Source organism: Dryas octopetala, chromosome 4, assembly GCF_963921425.1.
Source record: "Dryas octopetala chromosome 4, drDryOcto1.1, whole genome shotgun sequence".
Lineage (NCBI taxonomy): Eukaryota > Viridiplantae > Streptophyta > Magnoliopsida > Rosales > Rosaceae > Dryas > Dryas octopetala.
In genome coordinates, this window is record NC_141369.1 from 10,918,723 (window position 1) to 10,937,515 (window position 18,793).

General features: G+C 35.2%; 2 protein-coding genes across 5 annotated transcripts; both read right to left on the minus strand.

Moving 5' to 3' along the window:
* Positions 1 to 7,060, minus strand: LOC147286749 (14-3-3-like protein D). Of its 4 annotated transcripts, none has more exons than XR_015121677.1 (8): positions 6,855 to 7,060; positions 5,699 to 6,005; positions 5,495 to 5,582; positions 4,348 to 4,457; positions 4,119 to 4,267; positions 481 to 533; positions 335 to 393; positions 1 to 205 (listed from the first exon to the last, which is right to left on the minus strand). XR_015121677.1 is itself a non-coding variant. In XM_086239414.1 (7 exons), exons 1-7 carry the CDS (start codon positions 6,925 to 6,927, stop codon positions 391 to 393), a joined length of 783 nt encoding a protein of 260 aa, XP_086095540.1. In that variant the 5' UTR covers positions 6,928 to 7,060; the 3' UTR covers positions 1 to 390. The 4 variants fall into 4 exon arrangements, 2 of the variants coding, with proteins under 2 accessions (XP_086095540.1, XP_086095539.1); XR_015121676.1 differs by having other exon boundaries at positions 481 to 536; positions 6,855 to 7,059; XM_086239414.1 differs by having other exon boundaries at positions 1 to 393.
* A 5,936-nt stretch (positions 7,061 to 12,996) lies between these two features.
* Positions 12,997 to 14,380, minus strand: LOC147286750 (Heavy metal transport/detoxification superfamily protein). Its single transcript, XM_086242385.1, has 2 exons — positions 14,302 to 14,380; positions 12,997 to 13,340 (listed from the first exon to the last, which is right to left on the minus strand). The coding sequence occupies exons 1-2, from the start codon at positions 14,366 to 14,368 to the stop codon at positions 12,997 to 12,999; spliced, it is 411 nt and encodes a 136-aa protein (XP_086098511.1). The 5' UTR covers positions 14,369 to 14,380.
* Positions 14,381 to 18,793: the final 4,413 nt, after the last annotated feature.

Here is an 18,793-nt window from a genome sequence, read left to right on the forward strand (position 1 = left end):
TAATAGCATAAGCATACATTAAAGTTTATAGATAATGGTAAACCAAACGGCACAAATCAGTATGAAATCATCCATCTGGACTATGGCATTTTCGCTAAAACAAGAAAACCACCCTACAGTTCAGTCATCTATACTCCGTCCAACATTACTGAAAAGGAAGAGCTAGTGCCAATGCAAATCAGGCCAACCATGTCCAGATATCAGGCTGTTATAAACCACACCACATAACATGAGACTCGACTCGAAATGGAAAAAGAGACAAAAAAGAAGATACAAAAATAAGAACATGGTAAACAATGCTATTTTTGTCAAACACCATGGTTGAGAATCAGACCCCATCCTTCATCCATAACACATACATAGTAAGCACATCCTAAGGTGCTACCTGCATCACTGCCAGAGAAATAATTGAAATAAATTAGCAGTGAACTCAAAACATCAAAATACTGATGACAACCAAGAATTATCTGAGATACTCACAGCTGCATCTTCCAATCCCCCAACTTTGGCTGCGCCATTCACTTTTTGGGAATCTTCTGCAGCAGAAATATGGAAACAATAATAAGGATTAAAAGATGATGCTCGGTATTTAAAATAGATCAAATTTGTTATGCATATATAAGACAAGTTTATTTAGAATTTCCTACTTCATTATGTATGATTTGAAAGTGCATCTCTATACTAATTTTCTTGCACCCTGTGCATATTTTTTCTGTGGTATGTAGACAATTCCATAAGCAAAAGCAGATCCCTGAGTGCAATACATAATAAGTTGGTGCCCTCAACTGCTAAACCCTGATTTAAGGCTGCATTTGTTTCATAGAACTATTTTCCAGGTAAGTAAAACTTTTTTCTGTTTCTTAGTTCTCAATTTATTTGGCACTGAGTTGAATTTTCTTGGAGTAGTTTGTGAAAGAAAACAATTCAGATGTTCATTTTTATTTGATATTTTGGATTTTTTAAAAGCTTTGCTTCCTCGATATCTTAAAGGTAATTAACACCTCTAAAAGTTTTAATTTATAGTAGTAGAAAAATATTCTGCAAAATATTTACTGGAAAGCAATTTTCCAAGATTTTCCTACTTTATTTTAGGAAAACTGAGTCATACTAACACATAGAAAGCTCTCCCAGGATTTTTTTTTTTTCAGGGGTGTATTTTTGAAATAAACAAATGCAACCAAAATGTAGAGGCACAATCAAAAGCCTCTAAACATCAAAGATAACGATATATCTCAACTCTACATATCACTTCAAGGCTTACAAAAACACACATACATTAAATGCTCGTAATGCACATTAAATGCATGTTTAATCTTTTTTATTCTTTGAAAGGAGCTGTAATAAATAATGATTACTGAAAACTGGTTCTGTTGTAATACTGCATCCTCTCACTAAGTCACAGTTAGGGATAAGAGCTTATGTATAGTTGTCAAGAATCAACACATACAATGTAAAACATCAGAGACAGAAGTTTTCCCACTTATACTAGTAAAGAATTTATTTTTCCTACCCTATTCTAATATTCCTAAATTGTTAACACAGAATAAAAAGTTCAGTGGCATACTATTTAAACTAACAAGAAATTTGTGTTCCTACTCTTTTTTCCTAACCACCACCACCCAACCCAACCCAACCCAACCCTCTTTCCTCAACACATGCACGCACGCACATGCACACACATTGTGGTAAAAAATGTGTTCAACAATAAACATAAATGGTAATAGCATTTTCATAAGCTAATTTCCTTAAACTGATGTTTTCAATGCAGAATTAACAACTAAGTACATGCACACCAGGCCTCCTTATGATTCCTACTCAAACCTATTAGTGCTTAAAGATATTGGAAACCTTGGGCATTGGCAAGCTCAAGGGCCGCCAGTAAGAATTGTCCACATCTCACTTTTTTTGCATTTAACCTTTTATACACCAATACTCGACACTTTCAGACTAACCAATGAACATTCTATCTTCTTCTTTTTTTTATAACCTTTTTTAAAGCAAGTTTTATTTAAGGTTTAGCAATTGCTTAGTATCCAAGTAAGTTTACTTTTGAATCAACAGTGGGTTTGTTAATGCAATGCAATACATTATTGTTGGGTTCTATTTATATGATACAAAAGTTGGTTCAGAATATTCTTTTTATATGCGTAGTCTGCTTGAACATTATTGCTTTTCAGAATAGAAAAGAGTTTACAAGTTTCATAAAACAACAAGATGCCTCAAAATCAACTATACTGCAACAAGTGCAATCATAGACTCTTCACTTCCAGAAAGAAAACGCTGCTTCACCACAATAAACTTGCTATAACTATGTTTTGATTCAGTTCATTTGTTAATTTGTCTGCATAAAATTTTGCAAGAACTACATGCTTGCTTCTTAAGTCTTCTTTTCCATAACAACCCTGAACTCATTGGCTGTGGATGACTGCTGAGTTGCAGAGATATCAACTCACCAAAGGATGAACTAAATTGGCCCAAGAAATAATTGTTTCTCACAAGAACATTTGGCCATTACTGACAACCAAATGCAGATTTTCAAATTAAGTAAGGAAAAGTCTTCTGAAGACTAATTGATTCTAAGAATCCATATGCATCAATTCCAAGAACATAAAATAGAGGTTTCATCTCTTCTACTCAAAATATATGAAATATAAGTTAGGTGTCAGCTATTGTGTTTAAAAAAAAAAAATTCCATTACCCATTATTTCTTTCTATCCTTCAATACAAAAAGGCAGGGGTTCTTCTCAAAGGAGGAAAGGATACCTGATTCTATCAGTATTGCTTGCCCATCAAATTACCACCCAAAGGTGATCAGATAATTCCAATTATATTTTTCATTTTTTTTAGACGTGTTTACAAAAATAATCATGTCCATCTCAACAAGAGCAAGGTAATTTTGTTTTAAGAGAAAAGAAAAGCATGCTAAATTATGAATTATACTACTAACATTTAATCACAAACCAAATAATTTTCGAGTCTGTGTAGAGAAATTGTAATTCATAAGTAAAATGCATGAGACAACCATTTCACCCATGAAATTTAGATGATATTATAAATTTCTATTTAAAAAATTCTAGGTTTATTTTCATCTTCTTTCCATTAAAAAACATTTGAAAAAATTAAAACTTGACCAAAAAAGTTTAGACAACACTGCCAATGTTGTCCTTTGATAAAAAATAAAAAACACTTCCAATGTTGAAAACTCAATTCCTTTGAGCCAGTAAATCCAAAGAGGGGAATCGCAACCATTCTACAATGTCACACCCACACACACAGGCGCACGTGCATGCACGCACAAGCACATGCACAAACTTTGATCTCCAACTCATTGGCTTATATAAGATTCATATACAGTACACAAGCCATTAGATCCAAATCGACTGAAATTCAAATTCTGATAAGTACCATAGGTTTGATCCACACACACTTTTGATCTCCATCTTATTGGTGAGTATGAAGTTCATATTCACTAGCCATTTGATCAAAACTAATGACTGATATTCAAGTTCGGATAAAGTACTTTTACCTTTGGAATAAATGTTAATTGTTAGATTTTGAACCAATTATTTGAGTTTTTTATGCTCACAAGAAAGCAAGAGATTATGACTACATATTTATCTACAACTATTTATTGATCCCATGGACCTGTTGACCACATGGTGTGTGGGTAACATATCCATATATTAGTCCAAATTTGTTGGAGTTTCTCTCGTCACAAGTTCAGTACTTCACTGAGAAGTTTAACTCTCTTAAGTACCCTAGTCTATTACATAAGTTCACTTTTGCCCTCGCCCCTATTCTGCACCCATTGTTATCCCCTTAAGATTTTGTTGAAAAGTAGACTGTACACATACACACCACAAGCATGAAAATGGAAACACCATGTACCATTAAATATGCATCAAGCAGATAAGAACCCCAAGTAACAAATAATCAAAGTGCAGTGCCTGAAGAAAACCCCAACCCCAAAGGGGGAAAAAAGATAGAAAAAAGAAGGGTGGGGGGGGGGGGGGGGGGGAGGGGAGACTAATCTACTACAAGAAACTAATCCTCTAAAACTTAGCTATAGATGGGAAATAATTTGAATAATCAACTCCTGAAATAATTAATACAATCACCTCCATCCTCTGGAAGGTCAGAAGTCCACAAGGTGAGGTTGTCCCTTAGGAGCTGCATGATTAAGGTGCTATCTTTGTATGACTCCTCATTCAGTGAGTCAAGCTCAGCGATAGCTTCATCGAAAGCTATCTTTGCAAGGTGGCAGGCCCTGAAAAACAGTGTTCACAACAAGAAGGGTATTGTAACATACATTTACACTAACCAACCTGAAGATAGCATCATACAAACCTTTCTGGCGAATTCATGATCTCATAATAGAAGACTGAGAAATTCAAGGCCAGACCCAGACGGATGGGATGTGTAGGAGGCAACTCAGCCTCAGCAGTAATGGTGGCAGTCTGCAAAGACATTCATTTTAAAACATAAATATAAGAGAGAGAGAGAGAGAGAGAGAGAGAGAGAGAGAGAGATCATGGGGTAACATTTTTCAGTGCTCATATTTGGCATACTAAGCAGATACACAAAATTTCTCAAAGAACACATACAAAAATATTGTTCTACCAAACTATAAGTATATGCACCAATGTAGCTGAGAGACATTTTTTTGATCAACTAATCAAAATAAAAGTATAAGCGCTGTAAAAAAAGGGGGAAAAGTCAGTGGTTTAACATTTACAGAATGAGACAAGATTTCAATTTGTAATTAAAAAACCCCTTAGTTGGTTGTTAAGAAAGCATCAAATTGTGCAGAAATATGTAGCGAAGTCTTAATATTATAGAAAAAAGTGTTTACCAAGAAGATAAAACCATATTGAGAAAACAATTTTTAAAGCTAGAGGACATGATAAATACAAACCAATCATGTTTCCTACTTGTATAAATCATACAGCTAACCAAAAACTATAGAATCTGACTTTAAAAATAAATTACTGAATTAGGGCCTGAGCAAACCCGCACTTGTGTCAATTATTCCATAATAATCCTGTATGCCTTACATAGGACAAGAACCAGAACCACCAATCTTTCATCAGCCAAGAATGCAAACATGCAGTCCAAAAAGTCTAAATACTAGAAGGTCTACACACTCTAAAGGAACACAGATAACCGGCATTAGAATTACTTCAAACTCTCTAATGACAGAATCCAATCAGTTATAGCCTTAAATGGAGAGAAGATGACATGATTTCAAGAAAACCACCTAAATCACCACTACATGGAGCATCAGAACAAGAACTGTGCCAACCCTGTTATTTAGAACCAAAAGAAAACATACAAAAAAACCTTGCCAGATAGAACACAACAGTAACAGCTATGAATCAACAAGTTGGAAGTATCAAAGAAAGAGAGATAGAGAGAGAGAGAGAGAGAGAGAGAGAGAGAGAGAGAGAGAGAGAGAGAGAGAGAGAGAGAGAGAGAGAGAGAGAGAGAGAGTAACCTCATATGCTTTCTTTGATTGTTCAGCAGCCTCCTTTTTCTCATCACCAGACTTAAATTCTGCAAGATACCTATAATAATCTCCTTTCCTACAACCACGTTATTTCAATATCAACATTTAGCTACCATCATGATGCTCATGTCAAGAAAAAACTAAAACAATAAAAATAAAATCAATTTTTTTCAGAGAAACACAGTCTCTCACATCTTATGATAGAACACGGTTGATTCACCAACTGAAGCTGAAGGAATCAGATGATCATCGATCACTGTCATGATATCACCACAAATGGTAGAGAGCTCTGATTCAACCTTCTGTCTATACTCCCTGAGTCGCTTCACATGAATCTCATTTCCTTTTGCTTCCTCCTTCTGCTCTATTGATGACAGGATCCTCCATGATGCTCTCCGAGCACCAACAACATTCTTGTAGCCAACAGAGAGCAAGTTTCTCTCTTCAACAGTCAATTCAACATCAAGATTTGCAACCTTCTTCATTGCATCCACCATCTCTGTCAACATTTAGAGGAGAAGTCACAAACAAGAATTATGTTTGCAATCTATGATCAAGTAAAAAAAACCCACTCTTTCCAATAAGGCAGAACCATGTTTAAGTGAGAGGAGCAATTAGTCCAGTTAAAATCTCAGAGGAATTTTGTTCTTTTTTTTTTTTTTTTGTTGCTAATATGTATTGATCAATAATTAATAGAATTGTTAATTAAAGGGTGCTTTCCTCAACTCAAGTACAATCCCAGCTTCACTGCTGGACACAATAGAATACTTTTCTTAAAAGGAGGGGGAATAATCATAAAAAGGGTTTATCCCTAGAAATTACATCTTAAACCACAATTAGTCAAGCAGGAGCAGTCATCATTAAAAGGATGAAAATCAGGAATTAAAATTACTCGACACTATAATCAACCTAGACCAAATCCAGTAGACAAATTTTTTTGGAAAAGATCCAGGAGATTTTTTTTTGGGGTAAAAGAAATTACACACAAAAAAAAATACTAAGTCTATATCCCCATGCAATTATATCCCCACAGTAACGGCAGTAACCAAAAACCCAATGCACAGAAAATATGTATAGTAACAATTATCCGTCAATTAAACTAAGTATCTATCCGATCCTTAGTTCAGCTCCGTATAGAACCCCAGCACACTCAATATTCTTCACTTTCCTTCACTTTCTCACCAACCAAACACTGAGTTCGCAAAATCAATTGGCAGAAAATAAAATCAAAGTCCAGACACACACACAAACATAAAGTAGAGTGATTCACTAAACAACCACACTCAGCATCAACCATCAGGGAAATCTAACAAACAAGAAGCCAAATTAGAGAGGGAGAAACCCTAACCATCGTATCGCTCTGCCTGCTCAGCGAGCTTGGCGACGTAGACGAAGTTCTCACGTTCTGTAGCGAAACCCATGGCGGATCGCAAAGACGGTAGAGAATCAGAGAATTTAGGGTTTTTTCCCGGAGCGTGGAAGTAGGGATTTGGGGGTCGCGAATCCTCACTGCTACTCTTTTGGTCTTACACACAGACACTCACAGTCACAGAACGCGCAAACACTGTATTTCATAAAGTATTTATAGACAAAACAATTTGGTCCGAAAATTGTTTTTATATTTATTTATTTATTTTCGAAAGGAATTAGGATTTCAAAATTTCCGAGTCACACGAGGACTCGGACTCACACGTAGCTGCGGACAATGGACCGGTAGCCTAAAACAACGCGCTACCTGAGATATTTTTTTTTTAGTTTTAGTCAAACAACCGCTGTCAACGAACAAAGACAATCTTGAATAAGGCATAAATTTAATTTAGACACATAACTATATAAGTTATTTCAATAAGGTCCATGAATTTTAAAATATTTCAAATATACACTCGATCTATTATCTAAATTGAAAAATGAATTTCTGTCCATTGATTCGTTGAGAGATCAGTTAAATGACAGCTTAGTTTTTGCTGACCGGGATTACTTGACGACGTGGCGCTATCTCAGCAAACATTTCCCGTCGAATGAGCGACACGGACCCACAATTTAATAATAATAGAGATAGTGAGAGTTTGTGGGCCCGTGTCAGGGGTTAGGTGCACCTGTGTCACTTATTTCCCGCCAAATGAGCGATAAAGGTCCACCTAACCCCTGACACGGGTCCACAAACTCATCATCTCTTTCTCGCTCGTTGAACACAAGTGAGAGATTTATATTCGAATTTTGGGGAAAACGTGATATTTTTTGGAGACTAAATGGTCAGGAGAGCGTTCGACGAGCGGGAATGAGGTGATGGGTGTGTGAGCCCGTGTCAAGTGGACATGTGTTGCTCATTTAGCGGGAAATGTATGCTGAGTTGTTGCCACGTCGCCAATTAATCCCCGTTAGCAAAAGTCAAGCTGACATTTAACTGATCTCTCAATAAATTGATGGACGAAATTTCATTTTTCAATTTACATAATAAATCAGGTGTATATTTGAAAGTTCGTGGATCCCGTTGAAATAGCATATATAGTTATGTGTCTAAATTGAATTTATTCCTAGAATTAAATTTCAAAAATTTCTTCGAAATTTCTATTTTTTTTAGATATCAAAATATTTTCGAAATGAAATTATTCAAATTTTGTTAAACGTTTCAATTGTTTTAGTTTAAATTTCTAACAAAATCGAAATTTTTTCAAAATTTTCTCGAAATCCAAAATTTAATTACTTGATGCTCATTACCAATTCCACAATGCGGATTATACTTCTTTTTATTTTTTTATTCAATAAAATACATTTTTTTTTCCAGTGTTATGACCCTGAAACAGATTTGGTCATTGTATTTTAAAAAAAGTGCTGCTATTTACACACTTTTTTTTCCTCTCACTACACATCTCTTTTTCACCTCACACATTTTTTTAATTTATTTAATTTCTCAACAAACACTCCTAAAATTTTGAAAACACCTTTATTAAAAAAACTTAGAGAGTAAAGTGAGACTTGAAGTTAGTTTCAAGGGAAAACTTGTAAATAAGCTAAAAAAAACACAAGACCCAGCCACCCAAATCTCGACCCCGACCACCACGCACGAGCTATTGCAGGTAATTCAGCCCAGCTGCCCTTTCTCTCTCCTTCCCTCTCTCTCCTCCCTTTGCTGGCCCCTGTAACTAGCCCAAGAGAGAGTGGCTGAGGAGAGAGCGAGAGAGAGAGAGAGAGAGAGAGAGAGAGAGAGAGAGAGAGAGAGAGAGAGGAGGTCGCCGGTGACAATGGTAGCGCGCGCTGGGTCAGATCAGAGGTGGGGTTAGGACTTGGTGTGGCTGGTTGGTTGGGTGGGTGGATTGTCCTTTGTTGTTATTTGTGTTAAGGTTAAAATTGTAATTCACTAAATGAATTATAGGGGGTGTGTTGTGAGAAGAAAAAATGTGTGCAAATAGCAGTACTCTAATAGATATATAAAAAGAGAATAGTATGTTAAAAAACTGCATCAAATACTTAATTTTAAGTGAAAATAGAATACACATGACATACAAAAAAATGAGGAAAATTGAAAAGAAAATGCAAAAGGGGAAGATATATAACTAGCATTACTCCAAATTTTTTGAGTCGCAATTCATCAAGTTTTTGCTTTTGGAAAAAAACTTATTTTGAATTTGATTATATTGGAAGGGATATATGAGCCATTGATCTATCATATATCCTAACTCATCTTCTCACATTAATCTCTCACCATTTTGGGCTTACTTATTTAACACAATCTCTCACCTTCTTAAGGCAATGGTAATATTTCTTTTAGACAAATCTATTTTTAAGAAGTCAAAAAAAGAAAGAAAATGTAGTATCAATGTATCATAGATACAACTTTTTTCTCTTCCTTGTACCACAATTTCTCAGCAATTACACAAACGAAAAAGAAACAAAAAAAAAGTGTCACCAGTCAATAATCTAAGTCTATAAACTAGAATTTCTCATTAAAACCTCAAAAAAAAAAAAAAAAAAAACTAGAATTTCTCATTGGCAGTCTGCATTGGAATTTGCAGCAGTAGTAGTAGTGACAATTAGACTATTACTCCTCTCAAGCTTTCTCTTCCAGCACTGGTGCTTCCAACACTGGCACTGTCTCTTCTTCTTCTCTCCCCCCTCCTCCACAAAACCACCACTTCTCCTTCCATCTGATGAAACCCACCTCACGGTCCTCACCAACTCCTTTTCTGCCACGTCATCACCATCACCACCATTCCCACTCTCCTCCTCTTCCTCCTTACTCTTCTTCTGCAACCACAACTTCTTCATCCTCTCCCTAACCTCACAACCCTTCTCCTCATGCAACCCATCACAAAACCCACATTTCACTGCAACCCTTTTCGCGCTTTTGGTTTGCTCAAACCCAAAAGCAAGCCTCAGAGCATCATTCAAAGAAGTGGGTTTCTGCGGGACAATCCAATCCCGAAACTCTTCTCTCATCCCGTCAATGAAAACCCCTTTAACCAGATTATCCGGTAGCCCATTTTCGGGCCACCGCTTCAAAATCCACTGCAACCTCAGAAAGTAAGAGCGCACCGATTCCTCATCGCCCTGACGAATCATAGTTAGCTCTGAGCGCAATGGGTCTGTCAAATCGATCTTATTGTATGCCTGTAAGAACAAGGATTTGATTTCGTCCCAAGTGAGCGAAGCGTAGGGCTCTATGTTCAGATCGTACCACATGGCAGCCTCGTTTTCCAGCGTGACCGGGAAGACCCTCATCATCACCATGTCGTCCGTAAATGGCGAACTGAAATTTGCGCGGCAGAATTTGGCGAACCGGCTCAAATGGGTGACTGGGCACTCGTTCGGACCGCCGTGGAAGATCGGTAGCGGTGCGATGGGGATGTAGAAAGGGATTTGAGTAATGGGTTTTGGGAAATTTTTGGTGTTTGATGTTGAACTCAGAGAGGTTGTGGGTTTGATTTGGTTGCTTTCGGAAACTGACTCGGGCGGTGCTTCAAAGGAAAATTGTCGAGCACTTGGTGAGCATGGTGAGTTGGTTTCTGACTGTGATGCTGCGTAGAGAGACTGGGACTGCGAAGAGTTGCTGTAATCTTCTTCTTCATAAGAGTTGGAGGAAGGGAAAGAGTTTCTGGATGTGTGAGTCATTTTTGTGACAATTTTGATTAGTTTTGTTGAGAGAAGGAGAGGTTTGGATTCGGAACTGGAAGTCTTTGATTTTGTTTGGTACGGGAAATTGGCGGCAAGTCTGAAGGGAGGTGACGGTACTTCGATCAAGTTCGCTATTGGGGTGGCGCGAATGGTTGTGACTGTTTGGGAGGAGTGCAGCTCCTTATAATGAAGTGGGGTGGTTTTTGGCCATTGGATCAGATCTGACAGCGAGTAACATGCCACATCATCCAATTTAGGATCAGCAAGTTAGTAGTTACCAACACAGTTCAAAAAAATCAAGACCCGAATCGGGGAATCCTCTTTTGGGTTTTTGGATGCTTATTTTCCTTGACTTTTAATACTTGTTATGTATTTATAAATGCAAATAGGGTGAGCGCGGTGCGGTTCGACTCACTTTTTTTCCAGAATCGTGCGCCGTGCCGGATATTAATACACGGTGCAATTCAGTGCTTAAAATCGTGAAAGAAATAAAAAAATCAAACCAAACCAGACCATTCAAGGTGCGGTGCGGTTCTCCACCATAGTTCTGGGCCTAATAGGCTATTATTAAGATTAGCACTTTTGGGCCTCACATTTATTTTTTTAAGCCTAAGCCCAATTATTTAATGATGCAAATTCATCCTAATTAACAAGTTTTGGCAACAAAAAAACAAATTTACAAGTTAATTCAATGAACTTAACCAAAAAGACTCACACCTTATATGACATATACTCTATACACTTATATAGTATATAACTATATATTATACCCTAGAACTATAAACAATTAAAAATTTTAGTATATAGAGTATAAACTATAAATAATATACTATTTTTGTTTTTATATAGAATATAAAGAATATACTAATTTTATTATATAGGGTAATGGGTATAACTAAAATTATATATTAAAACATTATTAATTTATTATTATATTATATATCTACAAAATAGGTCATAGGGTTATATAAATATATTTTAGAAAATTAGGATTAAATACCATATATCAATAGTTTTTTAATAAAGCAGTAAGACACTAATTTTTTTTAGTTTAGGTATTAACCTAGAGTAAAACATTTTGGATTAGGTCACAAATCAGTTTGTTATACAGTTGTGACTGTCGAACAGTTACAGTTGTAATTGTCGAACAGTCACAATTGTGACTATTTAAAATTTATAAAAAATCAAAATTTTAAGGGTTTCATACTTTTGATTTAGATTTGGGGGATGAAGTCCTATAACCCAAAGACTAAATATTAAAGTTTAAGCCTTGCAAATATTGAAAAAACAATAAATCAATAAAAAAGTTATGTCTGTTAGACAGTCACAGTTCGATATAACCATGTTTTTTAAAGTTGGTACCTAGACTGAAAATTAGTACTTAAAGTGAAATGACATAAATGTTTTAGTAATTGAAATGAAAAAACATTATAATTTGGTACCTAAAGTCAATGAACCTAATATATTTTAGGGTCTAAACCCTAAAATATAGCTACGTTAATATTAATTCTAATATTTTATTAGGGTTTAGGGTTTATGGTCTAAAGTGTATAAAAATGTGTACAAAAAGTGTATAAAAAGTATATAATAATGGTATAAATATATATAAAAATATATATAAAATGGTGTATAATATGTATAAAAATATAAAAAAATATATTTTTTGCAAGTATGCGGTGCGGTTCGGTTCAGTGCGATTAAATAAGGTGTAGAACCAGAACCGGAGAGAACCGGTGCGGTTCGATTTTTTTGGCGGTGTTCACTTTTTTTTGTCAACGCGGTTTTTTGGCGGTGCGGTTTGGCCGGTTTTGACGGTGTGCGGTTAAAATGCCCACCCCTAAATGCAAGGGGTGTATGAGAAAAAAATGTGGTGGATGTGTGCATATGTAATCTAATTCTCATTTGAACTCTTGAATTACTTTGTAATATATTACTAAAATTGAAGTAAATATAATAAGCAATTCATTAGTGGCCAAAAAAGAAAAATAAGCAATTCAGTATCCTGATACTACATTCAAGAAGGAATGTAATCAAGATACGTACGAATCTCACTTAAATTAACGATATTCACGATCATTTATATGTGTGCCGATGATTATGTTTAGTAAAGTCCTTCCATTGTTTTCCAATGAATCATGAATTACAAACTCTAATTTCATGGTAATTAGCTTTAACGTTTACATAAAATTGAGACAAAATCAGAAACATAATGTAACAAAATTGAATTAATTAGTACTATAATCAAATTTACAACAAATTAAAGATAGCAGCTAGCTAGATTTATCAAATTAATTTGCAAACCAATTCAAAATTAAGTTGCATAAAATATTATTCATAAAAATTAAAAACTAATTAATTAAATCTTACTGCAACAATCATCACATTATAAAGCAAGCATTAGGGTTCTCATCACTAAAAGCCGCAGTAGATTGATACCCATAACTACTGGTGGAATAATTTGCAGGATTAAGTTGAGCTTGAGTTTGACCATCATAGCCATGCTTGTAGTAGTTGTAAGATGAGGAAGGCTGAGGTGCATAGTGGTTGATTGGGCCATTGCACTGCTGCTCACTAGTCATGAACTCCGATGGGTTATAGGGCAATTGCCACAGCTCCGCTCTCCGACCGCTCTTTCGAACTTTCTTCAGAACCTTCTTCTGGTCAGCCCATCCGGTGACCGTCACCTTTTGCATCACCATATCTATATCAACGTTGTCCACACCTGTATGATCAAAATGTAATTAAAACCAGCTTAAGATAATTAGTAGCGTAAAACAAATAAGTAGTACTAGAGTTATTAACTATTATCCCAACTTTTTAAATTTATAAGTTAAGTACTATCATGTAATCTTGGTGAATAAAAAGTGACATAATAGTAGTGTCTCTTGTATTATTTAAAAGGAAAAGATAAAAGTAAAACAAGACATCAATTTTGCTCTTATTACCTTAAATAATATGATAATTAATTTAAAAATTAGGGTTATTATTGTAATTAACATTATCATAAATGCACTCACTTTTCTATCTCCTACTATAGCTTTCTTCCGATCGCATATTCGCATATGCATAGCATTTGTATGATGCTTCTGGTTTGAAGTAACATTATATTTTTGCATTTTGACTTTTTAAAACTAAAGTGAGATCGAGATCGAGAGGGGATGAAATACAGAAAATAGATCGATATATGAGAGAGAAAGAGGAGGAGAATGAATAAAATATCTTTTAATGAAAACTAGTAGTAGGGTCTTTTTTTTTTGTCATTATTGAAAAAGGAAGAAAGATGAGAAAAATGAGAGAGCTATATGAAAGAACTAAGAAGAGAGGTCATGAGACTCATGACAATAAAAGATTAAAAAGAAATTAAAACTCAAAACTATTCTCATACTAGTTTGTAGTTTTTATTTTAATAAAAAACCATTATATGCATGCATTTTCTCTTTCACATCTATCATCTATCATCTCTCTTTTTACATTTATTTTCATTTTCATTCTCTATGTTTTTAAATAAAAATATTTAATTATGAAATTGATTTTAATTCTATTTACTATCGATCCCTTTTCATGTATCTCATCTCATCTCATCTCATCTCATCTCTTTCCTTTCTCTCTTCTATATTTTTACTTGATAAAAAAAAAAAAAATGAACATAATCAAACTCAAAGTGTTGGTGTACATATATATACCTTTTAGCTTTAGAAGTGTACTCCTAACCTTGCTCTCACATCCGGGGCAGTCCATGTGTACTCTCATCTCTATCGTCTGAGCAATCAAAAGCAAAATATGTTATATGTGTATGCTTGCCAATCAATATTAATATAGAATTTCAAATACTCAAACCCAAATGCTCTTATAATTAAAGTCAGACAAAAACTTCAGAAATTAATTTTTGCAATTTAATAATAAGGTTTGATCATCTGACTTAATATGATGATATATATAATGGAAAATTGCATAAAAACACACACAAACAGAGAGGTTGCCTTACCGTCATTCTGAAATCTTTTTCAAATGGTTGGACAAAACTTTATCGATCAACTTTCTTTCCATGAAACTCTGTACGTATGAATTGAAGTATTACAAGCAATATATATATTGACAGTATGAATATGAAAGAATGATGAAGGTCTCTCTGCTTCTTTATACATCCACCTGATCTTCCTCTCTCTCCCTTACTCCCATTATTAATTTAATTTTTTATTTATCATAATTAATTTGTTGGTCAAAGTTTATGAATTTCATGCACCGACTTTAATTAATTTTATTCTAACTGTCTTGCTGGGATATATCTTTAAGAAAGACATTACTTTGAACATACCCCATTTCTCAATCAATAACAAGCTAGCTAGTGGCCTCCTGCTATATTAACAATTTAACATTAATATAAACATTTCTCCCTTCATAAATAAAACTATTTAGACATTATTTACCAATTACCTTGCTAGTTATCTCTTTAATGGAGGTGAAAGGCTATCTCTTTAATGGAGGTGAAATTTACTTATGTGAATTCATCGATCCAGTACCTCTATTAGAAATTAATGTGGTCTAACAAGATGCTAAATAAATGTGAATCAAAAAACAATTCTCCTTAATTCTATTTCTTGTATGCGCATCCATGCCAATTAAGCAACTTAAGGTTTGAAGGTACGTGGCATTGACTTTGCGTTAATTAATAACTCAAATTAATTAATTCTTACTTATAATTGAATATATATTGCATGATTGACATATCTAGCTAGTTGACCGTTGGAGGAGGGAATGTGAACTTAAGAAATGCACATGCATAGAAAGCTAGCGACCTAAACGGACGGATCATGTTTAGTGCTTTCGGTCATAATATATACCTTCAAGCTTTTCATGTGAAGCTAATTAAGCTGGTAGACAGCGTTAGGACAGCAAGTTGATTTCTCACTTGAATAATAAATTAGTACTTGGGAGCTGCATGCAGGCATAATAGTTGAGACTATTTTTCTATGAAAAAATATGGTTAGTTTTAGCATTGATTTCTAATATACCTTAATTCTCACTTTGGTCCGTAAATTAAAATTTGAAATTCTATTATCCGTAAATTATTTTACAATTTTCACTATGATTATTACTGTCACTTTTATCAGAGCTTTGTTTAAAATGATCACGTGCGTGGCACGAATAATTTGGTCTCCCGAGGTCCCATTATTTTGTGGGGCATTTCGGATAATTCACACTTCATCTCCTCTCCATTTTCTTCTTCCTCACTCTCTCTCTCTCTTCTCATCATCTTTCTTCCCAAAGCTAACGTACCAATGCATAAAAAATTAGAAGCTGGCACAAACTTGTTCAGTAATAGCTTCGTTATCATTAGAATTGGGTCTTGAAATTGCTCATAACTTTAACAATAGGAGTTTCAATTTGAGCTGTTGGCCACACTCTACAAAGAGATGATGTAATCGCACCTCCCAACAAATTCCACAAAAGAGCATTTTTGTACTGGAGCTTTCTGCATTTCTTTTTTGAAATTTTTTCTTAATTTGAGCTATTGGCCACATAGGTACTTCTAAAAAAGTGACATAAAGGATTAAAATGAGAATCGGGTTATGATTAAGAAACCAATGCTGAAATTAACTAAAAAAATAAATAAAAGCAAAAATCCACCATTCAAACTAATCAAAAGTAACATTGAGCCTAATTCAATTTTGAAGAGAAAAAAGAAAGTTAAAGATTTTAAAACTGAAATGTTTGAAAGAAAAAAACAAGGACATGTATCTATATGTAATTGAGCTATGCCACCACGTTATTACACTTACACCTTCACCTTCACGGACTATTTGAACTGTCTAAAATGTCCACTTATGAGACTGTTAGTTTCTAGGATTTGTTATATTGGCTATGTTCCTTGCCAAAACAATTGTATTAATTTGTATTTAATCACTCACAAGCTCTAGGCTAGATTAAGGACAAGTTCTGCTGCATTGAAGAAGTCAGAAATGAACAAAGACACAAGGTATACTGCACTTCATTCATTTCATGAAATTAACAGATTTTTGTCTATTTGACTAGTCATTCACTGATCATAAAGAACGCTGTTTTTCACGTACAGTGGCTGTTACTTAAGTCACAGTCGCTACAGTGGGTCATTTCGGTTTTTTGCTTTTTAAGCCCAATTCTTTGAAAGCCCATGTTCTGTTTAGTACTAGACATGCATGTGCATTGCACATGGCTTGGTTTCCCTACTGTAGCAATCAGATCTGATTGCATCTTTCCCATTCACGCACACACCTTCATACATCAGCACTATTCATCATCTTCCTCATTTCTGATTTTTTAAAGAAAAATTCCTTTTGACAGCTGATTATTCCTATCCTTAGTAATACTAGGATACCCCTCTAGGACAAAGAGCATATGCCCTTCATCCGTCTCTTGTGGACAGCCATTGATTGGCTTCCACGTGGCATGGGCGAACATGCTTCTTGCGTGAGTGTGTACGGGTATATGGGCTGTTTTGGTTCAGATCTTTGTGTGTGTTGAAGAGCAATTTTTGAGCGTGTATTCTTGGGGTTTTCACGTCTGGGTATTTTCCATGTGAAGTGCTCATCTTCATTATTTTTCAGAAAATGGTCTTTAATTCTTGAAAAATCACAAAGAGATTTTCTGAACTTGTTTTTCTTAAATATAAAATTCTATATGGGTTTGAGTGCTTAAATGTCTTTATACATTCTTCAAACACATTCATTTTAGATTTAAGTTGAAGGATTCAATATTGATCTTTTCATGCCGATAGCTTGAGAAGGTTGATCTTTGTTTGTGAATCCTACATTTGCATATCATATTCATGCATTGATGAAACCACTGAGCTTGGTGCGAATTGGTGCCATGGGTTGATGAGCTTGGAGTGGAGCTGCCTTCTTCATGAATGACCAATTGCCTTGCTAATGGAAGTTGCACAAAGGGATAAGATAGCTGCCACTTAGTCTAGGACTTAGTGATTGAGCTTGTGTGCTGAGTGCTCTCTTTTGTATTGAACTTCTGATTTAGTGGATTGCCTGGTCAGCTGGATAGACCCCCAGTTTTTACCCTTTGTGGTTTTTCTGGGTGAACATCTTGTGTGCATCTGTCTTCCCTGTTTGTGTTGTTATGATTACTGACTCACTCATCCTTTAAACACAAATCTGTACTGGAGCTATTTGCTTAAAATTGATATATGCCTTATATAACTGTTTAGATAATCACACACCACTGTAGTTGTGGATAACACTGGGATGCCTATTGTGATGGGTCCTCTGAGTGTATAGGATGTCACTTGATCCTTGGTGTGTTTGATTTGTGTTGTTTACTGAAGTGATTTTTGGTTTTTAGAAGTCAATGTGAAGTTTCACATTTTTTGTTACTGGACCGTCTGAGTTGTGTTTGGTTGACTAGTTCATGAGTGATCACATAAACCAAAAAATTGGGGTCCGATCACTGAAAGTGAAATTAATCAAGTTAATTGAGTGAATAGATCACCTAAATTAAACTTTCAATTGGTATCAGAGCGCTACTCTAAAAGCAAATAGAGAGATCCTAGGGTGTTGTTTGTTTTCTAGGTGTGTCTAGATGGAAAGAGATCGCGTTGCAGGATCTTGCAACTCTCATCCATTCTTTGATGGCAGCAACTACGCTGCTTGGAGAGAAAAATTTGAAATTTTTCTTGATGCCTATGACGAGTTGGCATATGAGTATCTCAATGTTGAGTGGATTCCTCCCACACGAACTGTTGATGGGATTGAAACTCCTAAGCCTAGGTCCGAATGGTCTTTTGCCGAAGTCACGGCCTCTAGCTCCAACAAGAAGGCTAGAAATGCTATTGTCACTGCACTGTCTTCCTCACAATTTGCACACATACAACATTGTGTCACGGCTAGGCAAGCTTGGAACAAACTTAGGGTTGTTCATGAGGGGGACAAACAAGTTAGGTCACTTAAGCTTCAAATGGTACATGCCAAATTTGAAGAAATTAGGATGAAAGAGTCCGAGTCATTTTCCGAGTTCTATGAAAGGTTGGAAGCCCTCACAAATGAAGCCATGTCCCTAGGTAAACCTTATGAGGAGTCTACCATTGTCCAAAAGGTTCTTAGATCTCTACCTAAGAGATTTCAATCTAAGAAGCATGCAATACAAGAAGTCCAAAATTTGGATGAACTCAAAATTGGTAAATTGGTAGGA

Coding starts and splice junctions, on each gene's coding strand:
- LOC147286749 (XM_086239413.1), bottom strand. CDS start 6,927: ATGGGTTTCGCTACAGAACGTGAGAACTTCGTCTACGTCGCCAAGCTC. Junction 4,458..5,494: donor AATCAAAGAAAGCATATGAG/GTTACTCTCTCT, acceptor ATGTCTTTGCAG/ACTGCCACCATTACTGCTGA. Junction 4,268..4,347: donor ATCATGAATTCGCCAGAAAG/GTTTGTATGATG, acceptor ACTGTTTTTCAG/GGCCTGCCACCTTGCAAAGA.
- LOC147286750 (XM_086242385.1), bottom strand. CDS start 14,368: ATGAGAGTACACATGGACTGCCCCGGATGTGAGAGCAAGGTTAGGAGT. Junction 13,341..14,301: donor TACACTTCTAAAGCTAAAAG/GTATATATATGT, acceptor TTGATCATACAG/GTGTGGACAACGTTGATATA.